Here is a 19,540-nt window from a genome sequence, read left to right on the forward strand (position 1 = left end):
TATTTATGTGATTATAGTTAGTTTCAATAGCTTAAGTTTTTCTTCTTCTCAATCTCCATTTGCAGGTTTTAATTCAACTCTGCTTCATGCTCTAATCTGACCCCAAGGAGATGGCTTCTTCTTCCTCTGATATTGGAGTTAATTTGGATGCACTCACCTGCTCAGTGTGCCTTCAAATCTACAAGGAGCCTGTTGCTTTGCCATGTGGTCACTCGTTTTGTCGTGTGTGTATAGAGACATACTGGGAGAGCAAGGAAGAAGACACAGGTTGTGTTTGTCCAAATTGCCGTGAGGTTTTTCCACAAAAAACAAAACTCAAGAAGAATGTGACCGTTGCCCACTTAGTGGATAATATTGTGAATGTGAAAAAGGGAGGCACTGGGGGAACTTGGGGCACCGAGAGTCATTGTGAGGTTTGTAATGGAGAGGCAGCGAAAAGGTGTGTACCTTGTGAGATCCTCTGCTGTGAGAAACACCTGAAACCTCATCAACAGAAAGGGCACAAACTCGTGGATCCCGGAGTGAAGATTGAGGAACTAAGATGCACAGAACATGGAAAGCCAATCCAACTCTATTGCAAGGATGATGAGAGCTTGATGTGCTTGATGTGCACAGGTGGAGAACATCAGGACCACAAAGTTGTTGCTGTGGAGATTGCTCATTCTGAACTAAAGGTGAGTAAATCAATTAAAATGGTTATGGTTTGTGTTATACCCAAAATGTTTTTTTAATGTATTGGGCTTGAGGTTACACCTGAATCTTTTTTTACTTTCCAATTATAAATTATCGATTTCTGATGATCTTGTTGCATCATGTTAGTGGAATAATGGAATATTCCTAATAAATATGACATTTCTGAGAATGAGTGTCTCATCAGAATTGTTTATCATGTGCTGTTGTTGATCATCACCTGCACAATCCGTAAAGAGGAATGAATAAGCTTTTCACGTGTCCATCTGATAAAAAGGTTAAATTGATGATTTTACATTAACATGATGAGGGTCCAGAATCCACCACAAGAAACTCAGTTTGTTTTGGAATAAGGAGGAACATTCATGGCCCAGAGCAACTTTCAATCTTCCAACTTAAACATTAAAAAAAGGCAGTGACGTCATATAATCTCAGTTCAGTTACCTGCCACATAATTATATAATTATTTAAATGTAGAGTGATGTAATCATGACAGCTTCAGTGCTTCACCAAACATCGACCTTGAATACAGTTGAGAAACAGTTTTTGTGGTTGATGTCGTTCTACGACTTTTTCTTGTACAGCTGTAGATTTAAACAAAAGAGATTGTTATGCAGTTTGAACAAACGGCCATCGTCTTCACTGTGATTTTTCTCACAAATGTATATATTAATGTGCAGTATTTATCTATTTTTGTGCAGGATGTTCCTTTTTAATCCACGGCAGGTTCACGATTCTTCATTCTGTTGTTTCTTTATTCTGTGCAGGGTGTTTTGGCTGCAAAGTATCCTCACGTGTCACAATCAATGGAGAGAGTTGCATCCCAACTTCAGCAGGTTCAGAAAGAGAAAGAGCAAACAGAGGTGGGAATCACCAAGGAATGGGTGTTCTTGGAAAGGGTCATGTCCCCCACCCCGTTCCCCATTTAAAAACTGAATGCACTCGAGGGAGGTGTTCGATCATTATGTTTCTCTTCTAATAAGTCATGGTTGTTTTGTGATTGGATGTATGATAACAAAAGATTCAGAAGAGAAATAACGATGCAAACAGAAAAAAGCAAACAACAACTAGAACGCCACTCTAGAGCGCATACTCCCGCCGTGGGTCAAGTTGGAATAGTACGATTTCACAAAAGTTTGAGGGAGTAGTTGAGTGACAACACAAGACAAGACAACACAAGACAGACACTGCACAGATATATATTTAGAATATATAGATCATGTTAAAAAAAAACAAGGCAGTTTCACTTACATTTTCGGATTCAGCGTTCAATTCCATATAAGTGAGTGTATTTTGAGGCATGTGTGACTTCAAATAAAATTATTGTAAGCCAGGAAAAACGTTCGTTTCATTCCTTAGGGATACAACATGTAAAGCTGGCCCAAACGTGAAAACAAAACTCGCTCATTTTAAGTCGTACAAGCTAATGCGACCACTCATTCTTCTTGGAAGAATCCCGTGCACATGCTGGTCACACTTTTAACTCACCTAAGTCTTTATAAGTTCATCAAATACTGACACCACGATTGACATTCGCTGAGGTAAATGTTGATATCTCTTCTGAGGTAAAAAAAAAGAAAAAAAAAAAAAGTCTTAAAGCATTATACATATCAACGATACATTTCATGAAACGGGGAAACCTAATACACACTTTGCTGGTTTTAAAATGACAGAATATGTCTTTATTAGAAAAAAAAAAGAAGCACATTGAAGACGACGCTGCTAAAAAAAATACACTGCTCCAACGCATAACCACGAGTTTAAACTACATTTACAACAAATATGAAAACTGTTTTCATATCACAATGTTAAATATAGAATATATAAAAGATAATGTTCAAAAAAAATGAGCCTATCTTCCAATGGTAAAAAAAATCCTTCATAAAGTTTCTGGATCAGGATAATATCCTAAGCTTCACCAAAAACTAATCAATTCTTCTTTATCCCAAGGACAATCATCCCACCAACTTTCATCCAAATCCGTTCAGAACTTTTCCAGATATCTTGTTCACAAACACACGAACACACACACTCACACACACGGACGGACCCGATCGAATGCATTACTCCCTAGCGGGAGTAATTAATCCAACAGTTGCATGTATGTCTGCATGTTTGTATGTGTATGTGTGAGCTACTGCACTCAAGTGCAATGCACTGTGCTTCTGTTCTGGAGACTGTTAGATTTTGATCATTACCGATAGGATAGTCTTTACTTGATAGTCAGTGGTGGTAATTTTATAGAACAACAGCATATGTTCCATAAGTTTTTATATTGTTTTGAGAAGGGTAAAGATAATAATATAGTATTAAAATAGAAAAGCACCATGGGTCTAATCTGTTTATGTTTTTGTATTATTATCCCTATAGTGTCAAAATGGAGGCGAAGTTTCACTAACATTTTACTTTTGTAATGTAATTTGACTTTGACCTTGACCTAGATGCATGTTCTTGAGTTCTGGCGATCTCAAAAGTATCACCAAATAAATGGGCATCCTCGGTTTAGTTGGAAATGACTCCTTAAATGTTTTTCTACACTGTTTGGTTCCAAAATTAAGTGCGTTTGAAGAATAGACCCGGTGGACTGGCGGCCATATTGGATTTGACCTCTGACGGTCCTCAGAGGTCAAATCTGACTTCCCTCCACATCTGAAAATAAATCTTATGGTATGCACTAACTATGTTAAAAATTTCATGCTTTTCTGATAAAATGCACAATTTTTGTGTTTATCTGCTGCACGAATGATGTCATTGCCATATAACAAATTGGGCTTAATTGGGTATATAATTATATGTTTAGCTTTATGGGTATATTTTTCAATTCGATCACCCCTATGTAGAAAAAAATACATCCTGTAATAATGATAATTGTTCGTGATAAATCATAAGATTAAAATAAAAGACTACGTCAAATAATTACACAATGTGATGGATGTCATTGGTTACCGATCCTGACACCAAGTGACTGCCAATGGCTCCCAAAGTGTGACGGATGTCACCTCCAGATAACTCCAAGAGGATGGCGTTTTTCCAAGAAAACCCTTCAGTAGAACCTTTTGGAATTGCCCTTTAGAGTAATTGTTTAAAACCCTTTATAATTACCCTTTGTAATTACTGTTTGAAACCCTTTAGAATTACCCTTTATAATTACTGTTCAAAACCCTTTAGAATTACCCTTAAGAATAACTGTTTAAAACCCTTTAGAATGAACCTTTATAATGACTGTTTAAAACTGTTTTTAATGACATTCATTCATTCATTCAATGACTGTTTAAAACCCTTTGGAATTACCCTTGAGAATTACCGTTTAAAACCCTTTAGAATTACCGTTTAAACCCCTTGAGAATTACCCTTTAGAATTACCGTTTAAAACACGTTAGAATTACCGTTTTAAACCCTTTAGAATTACCCTTTAGAATTACCCTTTAGAATTACCCTTTAGAATTACCCTTTAGAATTATCCTTTAGAATTACCCTTTATAATCGATTAAGATTGAACACGGTGGGTTACAAAGGTTCGTCTTCTTCATTTTTAATGGACGGACAAAGCAAAATATTGAAACGGCTTCACCGCTTAAAAATCTAAATCATTAAATGTTAATTTAGACTTATTAGAGGTTGAAATATCCTATTGGTTCCTGGACACAATAATCTTTGTAGATAATAGTGCCCACTTCATTTTACCTTCAAATCCCACTCCTGGTACCAGTGACCTGATCCTATCAGCCATAATCCATTGTACCTTTTGTTAGTTTCTACATTTTTTGTTCTTGAGTTTTGAATAATTCAAACAATTATTCCTCCCAGAACTCCAGCAGAGATGCTGAGGACAGGTTGGAGGAGAAGGGGAAGTTGGTGTGCAAATTGGTGAATGAATCTGTGGATCTGATGAAGAGAGAAATCAACAAGAGGAAAATGGAGAAGCTTTCTCTTCTTGGCAAGCAGAGGGAGAAACTGGAGCAGCAGCTGGAGGATCTACGTCAAGGAAAATCCACAATGGACACAGCATTCCAGAAAATGGAGGCTGTTTCTTTTCTACAGGTGTGGTTTATCGTAAACTAGCAGGCATACCTGGCGTTGCCTGGTGATGTTCTAATCCTGTTGGCATTTTAAAGAAATCAATTTGGTGTTTTTTCTATTTTTGTGAGTGCCGAAAACACTTCCCTGCACCCACTAAGGAAAATTTATATTTAATATTTATTTAACTAGTGCACCTGCTCACTATGGGAGCGACAGGGAGTCGTGTTATTATCCTTATTATTGTTACATTTGTGGGGGTAGATGAAGGAATCACATCATAAAGGTAGCACTGTATAGTTGTAGCATGGGCTGTGGACAGGTAGGAGACATCTCAAAATGTTTAAGTCTGGAAAACTGTGAGCTTAAGATTGTTTACGTGTCGCCACATGGGAGTGATTTTGTGTTAACTAGGTCGGGTCGAAGGCTAGTTTCTCCCAGTATGTGATTGCCCCCTGTGGCTTTTCCCCAACGTTTGTACATTTATAAGGCCAGCCATACAACCACCCCCCATTAAACAATGATGGCCATCCACTGCAAGCTGACAGAACCCGTACATTCCCGAGCGAATTAAACCCCGCCTCCAAGGAATTGTAAACAGTGGGCCACGCCCCCCAAAGTTCTTCATTGGTGGAGGAGATGGGGTGTTTTGTTGGAGCTTGACTATTGGTCGGGGTGACATCATGCAGAAGGTGCGGGTAGAAACGACGGTTGGGAAAAGAGTGAGGCTCGGGGTCGGCTGGTTTTGGCATGGAGGAAGAAGAGCGTGTCTTTCTGTTGGTTCTTGTGCTTGGTGACGGAGCTGGTTCCTTTCTCTGTTTGCGCTTTGGAGAGGAAAACTGAGAGAGAGCAGTTTGGACAACTTTTATCGTGAGGAGGGATTGGTGATGGTGGTGCTCTTTGGGGGAGCTGGGGGCCACTTTGTGCTTGCTTGCCTGGAATTTAGAGGAGGACGTTTGGCTGCCTGCTTCACAGCTTAGTGCGCTCGCGTGGCTGACCAGCACCATTATGGGGCACTTCGACATGCAGTCCTTTCGTCGACCGACCTTACCAGTTAACGACCACCAAGCATCTAAAAGTCCTTGTTGAGACGAGAGCTGAGGGCCGGCCGACTAAAAGCAAACATTTATTTTATTTTATTTTTTCCTTGTGTGTTTTTGTGACTGAGTGATGACGTCTCAAATTCGGATTTAGTTTTACCTCGCCTTTCATGCACCTCTTTTGTTTATTCTTATTAAATTAATCATGTGGCATTTTTCATTTATTGTATTCGTTTATTCGTCGTGGGTTCTGGAATAAACCCGTGTGTTTCACATAGATAAACGTCTCGCAGCCTTTCATCTCACGCGTTCCAGAACCACCAATAATTTGGGAGTTCGCTTCGGGAGTAAACACGATCGGCCATTCATCACCCAGCGGTCCTAACCACTGTCTTAAACATGACGTTATTGCTGCCAATTATTATTACTATTACTTATGCTAGATAAGTTTATTGAAAATATCAGACCGTGCTTCACCATTCTAAATTCTCTATCATAAAATTTATTTCCGCAAGGGTGTTGGGTGGGAGGGTTGGGGCAATATCGCAAGTCAAAAAACCCCTTGTGGAGTGGGGTCGTAATATCATTAATATGATGTCATTGCCATAAGTGTTGTTATTACTTTTCAATGAGAAGCGGCCTTGGAAAAATGCCACAAAAACCTCCTAGGCAGAACACCATATTAGTGGCAAGAAGGGTCGTGTTATTAACCCTTGTGCGGTATATAAAATATAGTAGATCTACAATCACATGCGTTCGGTTACTTGCCAAATTATGACGTCACAATGGAGGCATCGATGACATCATCATTCACATACGTTATTATGCATGGAGAGTTTTTTTTACAATGAGCAATGTCTCGATCTTGTCTGCACAGCACTTTTGAAGATATTGAGGTGCAAAGTTTTTCGTTTTTTTCCAAGATGGCGCCCGGAACACGTGACATATGACGTCATAATTTTCATTATAAGATTCTACAGGCCGAGGCGTTCCTATGGTGAAATTTTCCTGTCAATCAGTCCAACGACTGCAGAAAAATTGATTTTTAAAGGAAAAAAAATCTGGAAAATGGCAGTGCCACAATCATTCACATGGCCTGAGTAGAAGATGTCTAGAGTTTCTTCTTCTTCCAAAAATAACTTCTGGCTTCCAGACCATACAAGCAATCGTGTTGAAGTTTTCAACACTTATTCCTTTTGATGACAGCTGCATTACAGCTACATTGTCTTGATGACCGCTACATTGTTTCAGGTCAATCAATGAAGCAGTTCAAAAGATAGAAGGATTCAAAGAATTTCATTCAATTATACAGACTTGGCATTTAATATGGAATAATTTTTTTTTCTTGACTTGGGTTTACTTTCTGAACTCAGTATATCAATCTGGTGAGTTTATTTTACCCTTCGGTGATGTCTTTGTTGAAAGAACCATGTCACTGATTGTCTTTCGCAGCAAGAAGTCAATAACAGGATTATATCACAGGTGGCGTGACAAAATGTAAGGACATGTACATTTGACGACTGGCTTCACAATCAGGTATATAAGGGTTGTTGCGTTCTGTATTAGTGGAAAACAACTGCTGCATGTCTACAAAAGTTATTGCCGCTTCCTCTGGAGATGGTCCGGCAACTTGACAATGCTGTTTTTCATGGAGTGGTGGCTTTACGAAATTCTGGCATGAAACAGCGTGCTATTGCTCGGCAGTATGGCATCACTCAAGGTCAGGTGTCAAAGATCCTGAAACGAAATGCTCAGAGGGGTGTCCCTACTCCAATACCGAGGCCAGGACGTCCACGCAGAACCACAAGGAGAGATGATCGCCAGCTGCACCGGTTAGTCTGCAATGGCCGTACCAAGTCAGCTAATCGGCTTAGGGCTGAGTGGCAGCAACTGACAAATGTGCCTGTATCCAGAAGGCTAATAAACCAACGACTGGTTCAAGCAGGCTATCGTGGCAGGCGTCCCCTGAGAAAGCCACGCCTGACCAGACAACACAGCCAGCGCCGATTGCAGTGGGCCAGAGAGCACCATCAATGGCAGCCAGGACACTGGAATCACGTGACCTTCAGTGACGAGTCTAGATTTCTGGTCTATCGTCAAGGTGGCCGCGTCCGAGTGCACAGACAAGTGCATGAAGCCCACAACGAAGATTGTATAGTGCCAAGAGTCCAAGCTGGAGGTGGTGGGGTGACCGTTTGGGCTGCTTTTCATGCATGGGGCAAAACTGACCTGGTTGTTCTGAATGGAAACCTGAACCAGTTCAAGTACAGGGCCATTCTGGAAGAAACATTGCTTCAATTTGCTCATGTAGCCTTTCGAGGAAACTTTGTCTTCCAATATGACAATGCCTCATCATGCTCGCATGATCCAACACTTTCTTGCTGACCGTGGTGTAGAGCATATGGAGTGGCCTGCCATGTCTCCGGATATGAATCTGATAGAGAACTTGTGGGCAGAATTAACGCGTCAAATCGACAACTTGGACAAGCACCCTGCCTCTGTGCGTAAATTGCAGCAGGCTATTGTCACTGCATGGCAAGCGATTCCTGTCCAAACCTTGGCAAATCTTGTGAGCAGCATGCCTCGACGTGTACGTGTTGTCCTGAATGCTCGTGGGGGTTACACGAAGTACTGAACTGTAATTTTACTGTCCGTAATCCCAGTCATAATTTAGCTTATGTTTTTGTTGAAAATTTTTTTGGCTAATGTGCAAAATAAAGAGATACTTCTGGAAAACGTACAGAAGTTTAACACAGTACTGTCCGTGAATTGAGTTCGATGTCAGTTTACATCACTTTCAAGGATCAATTTATTTGCTTCAAAATGTCAAATGTTTTTTGTTTCTTTTAAAGGTCACATTAACAAAATCTAGAATAATTTCAACATAATTCCAATGAACTTTTGGTTCTAAGTCATCTTGAAAAGTAAGTTCAGCCCTACAAAAAAAATATGCCATATTAAATGCCAAGTCTGTATATTGCTGTCAAACCGTGTAACTTGACACAAATTTCAAAAGTCCATTTGAGTTTCCCGACATGGGGAACATATGTGTGAAGTTTCCACTCGATATCTTCAAAAATCAGGGAGGAGATGGGTTTTAAGGTTCATGCTTCAAAACGTTGGAACTCTCAAACCATGTGACCTATGACGCTGAATTTTGTGCCGTCATGGGTATGCAATCATGCATGCAAAGTTTGGGCTCGATCTGTTCAGCCGTTTTGGAGGAAAAGGGTTTTTAGTGTTTTTCATGAGAAACAATATGGTGGCCAAACCATGTGACCTATGACGTAAAAAATTTTGAATTTTTATTCACTTGTCATGCACAAAAATATCATTCGTGGCATCAAGGGTTAAATTTGTTGAATTCTAACCTCATAATGTTAGCACTTTTAATAACCTAAATAAACATATTTTTTGTCCCAATGCACAGTTCTTTACAATGAGCCATGGCTCCATTTTTACCCTGCGCTCACGAAGCGAAAAGCGTGGTTTAGCATTCAAGTGCGTACGTACGTGTCTGCATTTTAAAAATTCATTTTTTCGGCAAATGTTGGTCCGATTGACATGACATTTTCACCATAGGAGGGCCTCATCCTGTGGAATTTTAAAAATGATAATTATGACGTCATATGTCACATGGTACAGGCACCATCTTGGAAAAATCAAAAAAAGGTTGCACCTCTATATCTCTGAAACCGCTCATTGGGAAAAAACTGAAACATGGCTCATTGTCAAGTACTCTGCTTTGGGAATAAGATTTGTTAATGATGATGTCATTGGTACTTTAATTATGACGTCATAATTCGACAAGTACAACCCTTGATTCAATCAGTATGAATTTTTTCTCTGCAATTCTTGGTCTGATTGACATGAAATTTTCACCGTCGGAGGGCCTCCTCCTTTAGAATATTTTAATGATTATTATGACGTCATAGGTCACGTGGTGCAGGCGCCATCTTGGAAAAACTTCGCACATCTATATCTGAAACCACTCCATGGAAAAAATTGAGACCTGGCTCATTGTCGCCGACTCCCCATGGGGAATAAGACATGTTAATGATGATGTCATCGGTAACTTTGGTATGATGTCATAATTCGACAAATACAACAGTGTCGGAGCATCTGGAATCCCGTGGGCATTTATTGCTGAAAGTAAACCACCGATCTAATTATCTATATAATTATAAAATTGAAATCTTGCGTGTTTGTGTGTAACATTCGATCGGTCCGGGGGCGTGGCTTACCCCTTTGAGAGAGTAGTAATATCCACCATTTTATTAACTCGCATAGCTTTGAGGCCTGTTTTGTAGGCCCATGGTGTCTTGCTCTCTCTCCCAGCTTTATTTCAAATCAAATTCGATATATCATTTCATTTTTCACAGTCGCTTACATAGTTTTAGACTCGGTTGAAAAAAAACGGGAAGAAAATCGCGCCACGTTGATATACGAAAATACACCGCCTAAAATAACAGGCATACAGTATATATCTTCGTTACTTCATTCAACATTATTACCCGGAAGTAAAATATGTTTCAGGAAATTACCGAGAGATATTTCTTCGATTTTTAAAATTATTTATATGCGCATACACTTTAAATAGGTTTATTTGAAATCTTTAATTTTCACAATGTAATTTATTTGTCATTTGATGATCGGCAAAAATATGTTTCAGGAAATTACCGAGAGATATTTCTTCGATTTTTTTTATTATTACCGCTTCCATCTGATTTCATTTTTATCGATGGTTTTAGACTCGGTAAAAGAAATAATTGAGAACATTCACGCACACACGGGAAATTGCAGAGATATATTTTAAAAATCGCGCCACGTTGATATACGAAAATACACCGCCTAAAATAACAGGCATACAGTATATATCTTCGTTATTTCATTCAACATTATTACCCGGAAGTAAAATGTTTCAGGAAATTACCGAGAGATATTTCTTCGATTTTTTTTTTTATTATTTATATGCGCATACACTTTAAATAGGTTTATTTGAAATCTTTAATTGTCACAATGTAATTTATTTGTCATTTGATGATCGGCAAAACGATAGCACAAAAACAATACTATTTGCAGGAAGAATGTCGTATCAACCCTCCGACGGCACTACGGACGCGGACAACGAATCACACCTCACGTCTATGGATGCGAATAGCAACATTCCTTCAAGTTCTCGTGCGGAAGCAGTATCTCCGAGGGGTGCTGAAACAGACGATGGGAGATCACGACGTCTTCAGCAGCAACGAGAGAGCCAAAGGAAGAGACGACATGCTGAAACGCCTGAGCAAAGGTCACAGCGCCTTCAGCTGCAAAGACAAAGGGCAAGGATGAGAATGAGTGCTGAGACGGAGGAGGTGAGAGCGCAGCGTCTTCAGGAGGAACGAGAGAGAGTCAGCTTGCGAAGGGATGCGGAATCTGCAGAGGAGACGTCACAGCGCCATCAAGAGCAGCAAGAAAGAGATCGTATGAGGAGAGATGCGGAATCTGCAGAGGAGACGGCACAGCGTCTTCAGGAGCAGCGAGAAAGAGATAGGATAAGGGAAGTTCTTGAGACAAGGCAGAGAAACACGCAGAATGCAAGAAATTTCACTTCTGCTGACGTCGGTGCGATGGACAAGATTTGTCCACATTGTAGAGCGCTTCTTTTCCAAGGTGAAACAGCTCATTTTTGCTGCACGAATGGAAAGGTGTCCTTGGGAAATCTAGGACCTTTACCCCATCAATTACACAATCTGTTTGCCGGCGATGGACCCACAGCGAACGAATTCCGCAGGAACATCAGACAATACAACTGTCTATTTCAAATGACATCATTTGGAGGAAGCCAAGTTTCTCCTCGGCATGGTGCATGGAGCCCATCGGTCATAATTCAGGGTCAAATACATCATCATATCGGTTCCTTCTTGCCAAATGCGGATGAACAACCGAAATTCCTCCAAATTTATTTCTTAGATCCACATGACAGCGTACAGTTGAGGATGCGGATACTCACCAATGCTGGTATTCACCGTGATGTAGTTGGAGCATTAGAGACCGTGCTGAGACAAGTGAATCCTTACGTTCACTCGTTCCGCATGGCACGCGAGGAAATAGGCAATTTGCCAGAGGCGTTCGTTCTTATTGATCCCAACAGGAGACCAGCTGGTGAACATGAGAGGAGGTTCAATGGTCAAATCGCTGATGAAGTGGGTGTCGTTGTGAAGAATACTGTCGATCCTCAAGCTACAGCGCGTCACATTGTATTGAAAGCAAGAGGAGGAGCGCTGCAAAGTATTTCTGAGTTGCACCGTTCTTACGACGCACTCCAGTATGTTCTCTTCTTCCCATTCGGAGATGACGGATGGCAGCCCGAAATGAACATGACCAATGGCAGGAGATTGACTGCCATGAAATACTACTCCTACCGAATAATGAACCACGAGGATGAGTTCAACTACCTCCTCAGAGGGGGGCGTCTGTTCCAGCAGTATCTTGTTGATATGGCAGCCAAAATGGAAGGCACAAGATTGGCGTTTATAAGACTGAACCAGGCATCGCTGAGGTCTGCTACATACAGTGGCTTCACTGATGCTCTCAATGACAATGACGATTTGTCCAACATCGGACGCCGCGTACTACTGTCATCGACATTTGTAGGGGGGCCGAGGTATATGATGGAGCGATGTCAAGATGCCATGATGTACGTAAGAAAATATGGTAACGCGACCTACTTAATCACTATGACGTGTAATCCAAAGTGGCCTGAAATCTCCAATAACCTGTTTCCTCACCAAAGTGAGAACGACAGACCGGATCTCATTGCGAGAGTGTTCGAGTTGAAGAAAACGGTGTTCATTAAATACCTCACTGGATCAGAAGGCTTCTTCGGGAACTGTATCGCTCACGTTGTGTGTGTGGAGTACCAAAAGCGAGGTCTCCCTCACATACACTGTTTGCTGTGGCTCGATGAAGCTTCAAAGCCGAGACCACAAGACTATGATCGATTTGTACAAGCTGAAATACCAGATCCCGATGAAGATCCAGAGGGACACAGACTGGTGTTGAAGCACATGATCCATGGTCCATATTGTTCCACAGCAACTGGATGCTGGAAGAATGGAGCATGCAGACACAGATACCCGCGGTCATATGCTCCGTACACACGGTGCGGAGACGATTCGTACCCCATATATAGAAGAAGATCCCCAGAAATGGGAGGATTTGAAGGGCACCAAGAAGGGAGGCAACGACGACCTGTTACAAATCAGTGGGTTGTTCCCCATAATCTCTATCTCCTGAAAACGTTTGATTGCCACATCAACGTTTAAATATGCTGCTCTATAAAGTCGATCAAGTATGTTATTAAGTATGCCATGAAAGGTAGCGATCAAGCTACGTATGCACTGCGCACAAACGACGAGATAACGGAGTTCTTGATGGGTAGATACATTGGACCTTCAGAGGCTGTTGCCTCCATTCTTGGATTCTCAGTCCATGACAGGAAGCCGGCCGTTATCCGTTTAGGAGTACATCTGCCAAATGAACAACAGGTATTTTTTGCTGGGAACGTTCGTGAACAAAGAAATAATCCCAATATGGCCAAAACCACGTTGACAGAGTTTATGGATCTTTGCAGACGTGACCATTTCACTAAGACACTGTTGTACGTGGATGTTCCGAGATTCTATACATGGACCAAGAAGAGATGGCAACGAAGAAAACAGGGCAGACCGGTGGAGGGCAACCCTGGAATGTTTGAGGATGACATATTGGGACGAGTTTACACTGTTTCGCCGCGTACTGGTGACCTGTACTATTTCCGACTACTCCTCCACCACGTGAGAGGGCCGACTTCGTTCGAAGTCCTGAGAACGTGTGATAATGTCATTCTACCCACATTCAAAGACGCTTGCAGAGAAATGGGTTTGCTGCAAGGAGACGCTGTCTGGCGCGAGACTCTGGAGGATGCTGAGAGGACACGCCTTCCCAGACCCATGAGGGATTTGTTCGTTGTGCTCCTCACACAAAGTGAAGTCGACAATCCATTGGATCTATGGGAACGTTTCAAGGACGCTATGGCTGAAGATTATCTTCTAGCTCATCGACGATCTGCAAATGATCCCAATATTGCCATCAACGAGCGCCATCATGACTTGGCTCTATCGTATTTGCAGCAGAAACTGCAATTGTTGAACAGAACTGTTGCACATTTTCACTTGCCGACTCCAACGACTGTTCTTCGTCATGAAGGGATTGCCAACATTCACCTACTGAGAGAACTCCAATACGACACGAAGGAACAACAGCGAATCGTAGACGAAAGGCAGCTTCTGCTCAATGATGAGCAGAGAGTTGTCTATGACTTTGCGTGCGGTTGCATCCGCACGAATCAGTCATCAATGATTTTCATTGACGCGCCTGGAGGCACAGGGAAGACGTTTCTTATTAACCTGATTCTCTCTAAAGTGAGAGCGAGTGGAGAAGTTGCCCTTGCGGTGGCCTCATCTGGCATAGCTGCTACCCTCATGCCTGGTGGAAGAACAGTGCACTCAAGGTTCCAAATCCCTCTGACACCGAGGGAAGATGGCGTATGCAACATCGATAAAAATTCCACTATCGCAGACCTCTTTCGAAGTACAAAACTCATCGTGTGGGATGAGTGTCCTATGATCAGGAGAGAGAGTTTCGAGGCTGTGGATCGCACGTTGCGTGATGTATGTGACAAAGACGAGCCTTTTGGAGGGATCTTGACGATATGCTGTGGTGATTTCCGTCAACTTCTGCCCGTGGTGAAAAGAGGGTGTGATGCTGACGTTGAGAATGCGTGCATAAAGAAGTCCTACTTATGGCAGAGCTTTGGAATGTTTCACTTGAGAACGAATATGTGACTGACCGACGGAAGTGGGCAGTTTTCAAGATTTTTGCTCGACATCGGCGAGGATAGAATCGAGAAAAATGCGGATGATGAGATAGATTTGCCAGAGGATATACTGCTGACAGCGAGTGGGCTCGACGAGTGCATCGATACCATATATCCATCATTCGCCAATCTGATGGAGGTTTTTTCAGCAAGGTCTATATTAGTGCCCCTCAACGATATGATGCGAAACATCAATTCAAGATGCATCACAAGGTTCCCTGGTGCTAGCAAGGAGTATGCTGCATTCAACAGTGTGACTGAGGGTACTGATGCGACGCACTTCCCAACGGAATTCCTAGATTCCGTTGAAGTCTCGGGATTGCCGCCGCACAACCTCGAGCTCAAAAAAGGATCCCCTATCATTTTGATGCGGAACTTGGACCCTCCGAAACTTTGCAACGGGACGCGCATGATTGTTGAGGACATGCTTCGAAATATTATAGTTGCGAGGATCATAAGTTCAACGTTTGAAGGCGAAACTGTAATGCTCCCTCGGATCCGACTAAATCTGTCGGAAGCTGAGGATATCCCTTTGCAGCGCTGCCAGTTCCCCATATAATCCTGCTTCGCAATGACGATCCATAAGGCGCAAGGGCAAACTATGGAGAATGTGCTGGTCTACCTGGATAAACCGGTCTTCCAGCATGGTCAGCTGTATGTGGCGCTCAGTCGAGGGAAGAGGAAAGAGAAAACGTGCGAGTTTATGTAAATGGAGGATCGTCGACAAAGAACATCGTCATCAGAAGTGTCCTCTGACAACAAAATCGTGGTAGTCCACGGGTCGCGTGTTTTTTCTAAAAAAAAAAAAAACGTGATCGGAGATAAGGGCCGAAATCACGTGTCACAGATAAGTGATTTAGAACGCTGGAGAGGTGAGCCTTATGGCTTGCTGGCCCAAATAATCTCCCTGATGATGTCCAGCATTCGCTTTAGTTCTACTCTCATATCTATTCAAACTGACTGACCCAACGGGTCATGGGTCGTCTAGTCTTTATTAGACCCCAACCAACTACAAAATACTTGGTGGCCATCTCAAATATGTGTAGAACACCATTTTATGACGTCATCAAGAGGGTCGTCATGAAAACGATGCTTGAAATCAGATTTTGTCATAACTTTGAAACTACTCAACCAAATTTAATGATGTTGGGCTCAAAATGCTCAGAATGATGCTGCAGAGATATCTATACTGTTTTCACATAATATTCTACCAACAAAAAATAAAATCTGTGTCAAAAATGAGTAATTTTTGTATGTATTAAAATATAGTACTGTACTGGAAAGATAACATGAAATGATTTTGTTTTTATAACATTGAAATTTACTTACAAAATATATTTTAAATGCAACTACATAAGAACAGCTCTTGGCACAAGTACTATACACTAAAATATAGTAGGTAATTTGCACCCAGTATTCCCTATTGGTGGTGGGAGAAAGGGGTTCATAAACGTTGGGAGATGGAGATGGAGCTTGACGTCCCACTCCATCCATGCATTATACTAACTAGGGCATGCCCGTACTATATCTATATCTAAAATTATATCCCCCCCCCCCCCTCTATTTACATGAAATTGTTTGGTCCAAAGCGAACGGCTTGCGAGTACGGTGACAATCCCCCCCCCCCCTCTATTTACATGAAATGGTTTGGTCCAAAGCGAACGGCTTGCGGAGTTTGGTAAAGAAATCGCCATAGCGTGCACAAACGCGCAGGAAAGCGAAAGAATCGCAAATTAGTTTTAATTAGTTTTAAAACATAGTTTAACACCAACATAGTTTGCCAACGTGAAATAAATGAATACGCTCTCAAATGTGCCGTCCGAGGCAGAGTCTGTTCGGCACGTTCGGCACACGTGATAGCTCGCTGCTCTCTGATTGGTTGAATCGTTTTTTGGACATAGCTCGGTAACTACTTGTCCGATTAATATGAAACGTTGAAAAGGCACATCCTCGGGTCCCCAGCAATATACCTGGCAAGTTTAAAGTATATCGGACCCGTGGTTATCGAGAAACAGCAGTCACAGACAAACAAACATACATACATACATACATACATACATACATACATACATACATACATACACACAGAGATTACTGGAATTATAGATAGACTAGGGCATGCCCGTACGTGGGTGCCCGTTCCTTGCCAAAAAAAAAAAAAAACGCTACCCGTACGCTCTACCCCGCCCGTACGCCCGTACGCCCGTAAACAAAAAAAACAATGCTCTTCGCTTCCGCCCTTCGCTCTGACTGAATTGGGAGAAATAATGCGCATAAGAAATCGAGAAATTATTATTTTCTCCGGAAGAAATCGAATTACGAACCGTAATGGCGCACGCGCTGGGCTCGGCTCGCTCTCACATCGGCCACGCCTACGCAACAAAGCGTTCTGTGATTGGCTGCCGGAAGTGAAGTCTTCACTGTCCGGAAGGTCGCAAATCGCAGTTACGATGAATCGCAAATTAGTTTTAATTAGTTTTAAAACATAGTTTAACGGCAACATAGTTTTCCAACGTGAAATAAATGAATACGCTCTCAAATGTGCCGTCCGAGGCAGAGTCTGTTCGCCACGTTCGGCACACGTGATAGCTCGCTGCTCTCTGATTGGTTGAATCGTTTTTTGGACATAGCTCGGTAACTACTTCTCCGATTAATATGAAACCTTGAAAAGGCACATCCTCGGGTCCCCAGCAATATACCTGGCAAGTTTCAAGTATATCGGACCGGTAGTTGTCGAGAAACAGCGGTCACAGACAAACATACAAACATACATACATACATACATACATACATACAAACATACACACAGAGATTAGTGGAATTATAGATAGATATATTTGTCCAATCAATTGAGACATATACATATAGATGTATGAACATTTAATAAACTGATATATTCTAGAACAGTGAACATTGCCCGGTGTGTGCCCTGGATAAGAATAGGTACGCCGTATCCCTGCGTGTCGTAAGAGGCGACTAAGAGGGTTGGCGTCAGGAAGGGCATCCGGCCATAAAAACATTGCCTCAAAAAGAGAACCATGACAATTACAACTACATATGGGCAGGGTACAGCCCGAAGTGGAGATCGGTTTCTGAGGTTTGGGACATGGAATGTAGGGACAATGACAGGGAGATCAGGTGAAGTGGTGGAAGTATTGGTCAGAAGAAGAGTGGACATATGTTGTGTGCAAGAGACGAGATGGAAGGGAAGTGGTGTGAGAATGGTGAAGGGTAGGCAGGGTCAGAAATACAAGTTTGTGTGGCAAGGGTGCCTGGAGGACGTGAATGGTGTTGGTGTCCTGTTTTCTGAGGAGTTTGTAGACAGTGTGGTGAGTGTGACTAGAGTGAGTGATAGGTTGATGATGGTGAAAATGATGATTGGAAAGCTCTTGGTGAACGTCATCTCGGGATATGCTCCGCATGTTGGTCGGAGCGATGAAGAGAAGGACAAGTTCTGGTGTGCGATAGAGAAGCTGATGGAAAACGTGAAAGATGAGGAAGTTGTTGTGGTAGGAGGAGACCTAAATGGACATGTGGGAAGGAGTATGGATGGTTTTGACGGAGTTCATGGGGGTTGCCGATATGGTGTGAGAAATGGAGAAGGTGAAAGGATTTTGGAGTTTGCTGATGGAGCTGATTTGTTGATTTGTAATACTCAGTTCCAGAAAGAGGATAATAAGCTTGTTACATACACCTCAGGTGGGTCGACGACAACCATTGACTACCTGATGGTGCGTAGGCGAGATAGGGGGCTCCTCCAGGACACAAAGGTGATCCCGGGGGACGAGGCTGTTTCACAGCACCACTTTGTTGTCTGCGACGTAAGGGTGAAAGGTGCGAGGAGAGCTCGGCGGGTGAAGTACCAACCGAGAATGAAGGTGTGGAGGTTGAAAGAGGTGACAGTAAGGGAGGCATTAAAAGAGAGGCTGAGTAGGGTCGAGGATGATGTGGTTGAGCTTGAAAGTAGTTGGATGTCAATGAAAGCTAGTCTGTTGGGAGCCATTGGTGATGTATGTGGATGGACAAAAGGACCACCGAGGCACTCGGAAACATGGTGGTGGGATGACGAAGTTGGAAAGAGGATTGACGAGAAGAGGAAGAAGTTCAAGGAGTGGCAGAAGGTGAAGGGTACAGGAGCAGAAACAGGAGAGCATGAAAGTTATAAGGCAGCCAGGAAGGTTGCAAAGAAAGTGGTAGCAAAGGCGCAGGAGGCATGTTGGAAAATGTTCGGAGAACGCTTGGATTCGGAAGAGGGTCAGAAAGCAGTATTCAGGATTGCAAAGCAGATAGCGAAAGAGAGGTGTGATGTGATGGGGGTGAGTTGCTTGAAGGATGAAGTGGGACAAATCGTTGTCGACCCAGATGGAATTAAAGGAAGATGGAAAAGTTATATGGAAATGCTGTTGAATACAGAGAATGAATGGGATGGCAACATAGAGAGTAACCCAGTTTTAGGACCGGCAGAGAATATAACTGAGAAGGAAGTTGAGGAAGCGATAAAAGCAATGAAGGGTAGAAAAGCGGGAGGGCCGACGGGAGTTGTGGGAGATATGTTGAAGGCAGCAGGAAGTTGGGGTGTGAAGAGAATGACAGAGATCTGTAATCTGGTGGTGAAAGAAGGCCGCATTCCAGTGGATTGGGAACTGAGTACCCTTGTCCCTCTATACAAGGGGAAAGGTGACCCTCTGGAGTGTGGCTCGTACCGAGCGATAAAGTTATTGGAGCATGGAATGAACGTATTGGAAAGGGTGTTGGAGAGGAGGATAAGGAAGAAAGTGAAGATCGACTAAATGCAGTTTGGATTCATGCCAGGAAGAGGAACGACAGACGCGCTTTTTATTGTGAGGCAGTTGCAGGAGAAGTACATGGAGAAGAGGAAGAAGTTGTT

General features: G+C 42.4%; 1 protein-coding gene across 12 annotated transcripts in view; it reads left to right on the top strand.

Annotated features, from left to right (window-relative positions):
* LOC137418011 (E3 ubiquitin/ISG15 ligase TRIM25) overlaps positions 1-19,540 on the top strand; it is a 239,932-nt gene that overhangs the window by 16,124 nt on the left and 204,268 nt on the right. For 11 of the 12 annotated variants that reach the window (XM_078770697.1, XM_078770696.1, XM_078770689.1 and 8 more), the window contains 3 exons: positions 66-674; positions 1,458-1,553; positions 4,498-4,731. In XM_078770697.1, the coding sequence (XP_078626823.1) occupies positions 111-674; positions 1,458-1,553; positions 4,498-4,731 (894 nt within the window). In that variant the 5' untranslated portion in view covers positions 66-110. The remainder of the gene's footprint in view (positions 1-65; positions 675-1,457; positions 1,554-4,497; positions 4,732-19,540) is intronic. The other variant, XM_078770693.1, reaches the window with a different exon arrangement.

This window comes from Myxine glutinosa, chromosome 1, assembly GCF_964187855.1.
Source record: "Myxine glutinosa chromosome 1, kmMyxGlut1.1, whole genome shotgun sequence".
NCBI classification, from domain to species: Eukaryota; Metazoa; Chordata; class Myxini; order Myxiniformes; family Myxinidae; genus Myxine; species Myxine glutinosa.